The sequence below is a fragment of the Chanos chanos genome, chromosome 3 (genome assembly GCF_902362185.1).
Source record: "Chanos chanos chromosome 3, fChaCha1.1, whole genome shotgun sequence".
Classification (NCBI taxonomy): domain Eukaryota; kingdom Metazoa; phylum Chordata; class Actinopteri; order Gonorynchiformes; family Chanidae; genus Chanos; species Chanos chanos.
Genome location: NC_044497.1, coordinates 4,281,284 through 4,284,290, shown reverse-complemented (window position 1 = coordinate 4,284,290; position 3,007 = coordinate 4,281,284). Strand labels below are relative to the sequence as shown.

At 39.5% G+C, this 3,007-nt stretch overlaps 1 protein-coding gene across 3 annotated transcripts; it reads left to right on the top strand.

The window, feature by feature from the left end:
* Positions 1-1,044: 1,044 nt before the first annotated feature.
* On the top strand, positions 1,045-2,654 carry tmem14ca (transmembrane protein 14Ca). 3 transcript variants are annotated; one of them, XM_030769151.1, is made up of 5 exons: positions 1,045-1,096; positions 1,530-1,614; positions 1,751-1,852; positions 2,011-2,098; positions 2,412-2,654. In XM_030769151.1, exons 2-5 carry the CDS (start codon positions 1,539-1,541, stop codon positions 2,467-2,469), a joined length of 324 nt encoding a protein of 107 aa, XP_030625011.1. In that variant the 5' UTR covers positions 1,045-1,096; positions 1,530-1,538; the 3' UTR covers positions 2,470-2,654. The 3 variants fall into 3 exon arrangements, with proteins under 3 accessions (XP_030625011.1, XP_030625012.1, XP_030625013.1); XM_030769152.1 differs by lacking the exon at positions 1,045-1,096 and adding an exon at positions 1,104-1,178; XM_030769153.1 differs by lacking the exon at positions 1,045-1,096 and adding an exon at positions 1,378-1,398.
* The last annotated feature ends 353 nt before the right edge of the window (positions 2,655-3,007 follow it).

The following is a 3,007-nucleotide window of genomic DNA, read 5'->3' as shown; positions in this document are numbered from 1 at the left end:
GATTCAGCTGAACAAGACTTTACTTTGCACACGTGTACAGGTAAAAAAAAAACTCAAATTGATGACTCTTCAGAGATGATTCTGGAATATTCTATAAAGAGACAACACACTCACAAGATTCATGTTCTGTCTGTCCTGGAGAGAAATGACGCAATGAACAACTTTTCTCACCTGTAAACACACATGGCTTTTCCAAAGCCTACCTGAACTGTTTCAGACGACTCTGGAGTTCATCATATCCAATGAAATTCCAGAGACAACATATTAGTAACGCATACTTAATATATGGTCTTTAAAATAGTCCAAAATCGTTATTATTTTATCTCCCGTGTCACAGCGATCCTTGTATCATGTCATCCGTAGATGTTAAATCAGTGGGAGCACAGCCTGTCCGGAGATTGTATCGCTAATTTGGCGTGCTTGAACATCCTGAACTCGCCCGGACTTAATGATATCAAGCGTTGGAAATATTTGTCCTTGACGTGTCATTGACTTCTGCGGTTATGGGGAAGTAAGTAATATACGTGACAGTGAAAGCACAATTGCAATATTTTGTGTGATTTTTTTCACTGGGCACTAGGTTAACGCATTGAACGTTGTAATGGACACTTTGCAGCCACATGGGGGAGCTCTAAGACGCAGCCTTTACTGTTCAGTTATTGAACGAACCGTTGTACTCAACCCTGGATACGCTCTGGATTTTGTTGTAAATTCGTGAGTCTTGGCCTGAGGTTTACATTCCTTGCTGGCTAATATCTAACCCATGATTGCAGCTGTAATTAATACCTTTTCAGTTCACGTTCTTATAATACTCGGTTGCGTCATCATTTTTATTGCTAATTTTGAAAGTCATAAAGGTGGATCTAGAGGATACAGTACTGTCTGAGAAGACTATTAGCGATCCCGTTAGTGAGTCAAATAAAAAGTTCCTATTTTTAAACTGCATTTCCCATAAGCGCCGTAGAAAACGCCCATGTATCATGTGACTGACGCACGCGTTCCCATTGGTGTTTTGGCTGTCATTCTGCATTATTCTACGGTGCAGCGTGCTGAAGTGTGTTGTTAGCTAAACTAAAGGACATCTTCTAGGAGAAAGGTAAATAGTTAAAATATGTTGTAATTTGACCTGAAAGTAATGGTGTAAAACCGCCGTAACTGCAGATCACCTGCGTATTTAGGTCAGTATTACACTAACTCTAGTGGTGTTACATGATTCAGTGGCTTCATAGCTAAGATTCAGTCCTAGCTGTTTGAACTTTCCGATTATCATAGTGTGTAAGACGATATTGAGTAAGTTTGCCACCGCACAAATTTCAGATCGAGTGCTTGGTGCGCTACGAGGGGTTTTGTTTGTTCGTTCGTTCGTTCGTTTTGAGGCACCACGGCTGTCACATACATGTATGCGACGGCTGGAGAGCTGTCTTGCTAGTACATTGACTTATTGCTTTGTCAAGGTCCCATTCAGCATAAATATCGTGGGGGTTTTTTGCAGTTATGAGATTCATGCATTTCTCTCCCCTGTTTTTTAGGCCTCGAATATGTCCACAGACTGGGTCGGATATAGCTACGCAGCGTTAGTTGCATCTGGGGGAGTTATAGGCTATGTCAAAGCAGGTAACTGTGTCATGAAAAACGATATAAACACATTCATAGTGCAGTCACGCGGAAATAGTCCCGTGGCCCTCCTCATTCAGTCCAGAACAGATCTAACTGCAAATTACTTTTTTTGTGCCTCGCTACTTCTCTCCAGGTAGCGTCCCTTCACTGGCGGCAGGTCTTCTTTTCGGGGGGTTGGCAGGCTTCGGTGCTTACCAGATCTCCGAGGACCCGAAGAATATTTGGGTATCGTTAGGTTAGTAGACTGTTATTATGTACGGTGACAATGTTCAAGTGAACATATCATTAATGTTATGACAGGAATCATCCGATATTTTGGTTACGAAGTGTTTCTCTGTGCGCTTTCACCTCGTCAGTAAAACCTCTGTGTGTTCCCTGTGTGTTGCGAGACAGGCACGTCCGGAACCTTGGCGGCAGTCATGGGAAAGAGGTTTTATAACTCAAGGAAAATCATGCCTGCTGGTATTATGGCCGGAGCAAGGTAACCCAAGTATTTTAAACCCGCATAAACAGGAGCAGATGAAATAACCAGAAGTGATAGATTAGGGACATAACAGGGCTATGTATGTGCATAGGCATACGCATGCGCATATAAATATATATATATATACACACACACACACACACACACACACACACATATATATATATATATATATATACATATATATATATATATATATAAATGAGAGAAGTTGGTCACCAGTAGTACTGGTTTATTGTAGTATTTTGTATGAAAGTGTCCATTTTAAATTAATACCCAAATTATGTTTTTTTGTTTGTTTGTTTTTCAGTATTCTGATGCTTGCCAAGCTTGGTTATGGAATGCTGCAGAAACCCCAGCAGACATAACAACCACTTAACCTCCCAGCATCTTTACTGGAACACAAATCTGCTGTACTCCGATTGTTTTGTTTGGGGTTTTTTTTTTTTGCTTTTCTTTTAAGGACAGTATATCTGTACTCGGGAGTGTCCAGCTAATGAAAATCGTGAATTGTATTTTGTATAAAATGTAAATTAGATTAAAAAAAATTGAATAACGCAAGAATAGCGTTGTGTGATTGTTTGGGATTTCTTGAACTGCGTAAACTCAGGAATAACTGCAAGGCGATCAGATCAAAGTCCTGTAAATGAGCTGTTTAAAATGCTTAGAAAATCATTTTTTTATTTATTGAAAGAGTCTTAAGTCAAAAATATTTTCCATTCTCTACGGTACAGTCATGTTTTAAGGTGAGTCTAAATATTGACAGAGGTCGCTGCACCCAGACTGAAGCTCATTCATTCTCTCTCACAAACAAAGACACATAGATCCAAAAAAACAAACAAAAACAAAAAACAAAACAATTAATTTTACAATGTAAATGTGATAAATGACGTCACGTCCTCATAC

What these genes read in the sequence shown, in the direction of transcription:
- tmem14ca (XM_030769151.1), top strand. Translation starts at nt 1,539, where the DNA reads ATGTCCACAGACTGGGTCGGATATAGCTACGCAGCGTTAGTTGCATCT. An exon ending in TATAGGCTATGTCAAAGCAG is followed by an intron (nt 1,615 to 1,750) that starts GTAACTGTGTCA and finishes ACTTCTCTCCAG; the next exon opens with GTAGCGTCCCTTCACTGGCG. An exon ending in GGTATTATGGCCGGAGCAAG is followed by an intron (nt 2,099 to 2,411) that starts GTAACCCAAGTA and finishes TTTGTTTTTCAG; the next exon opens with TATTCTGATGCTTGCCAAGC.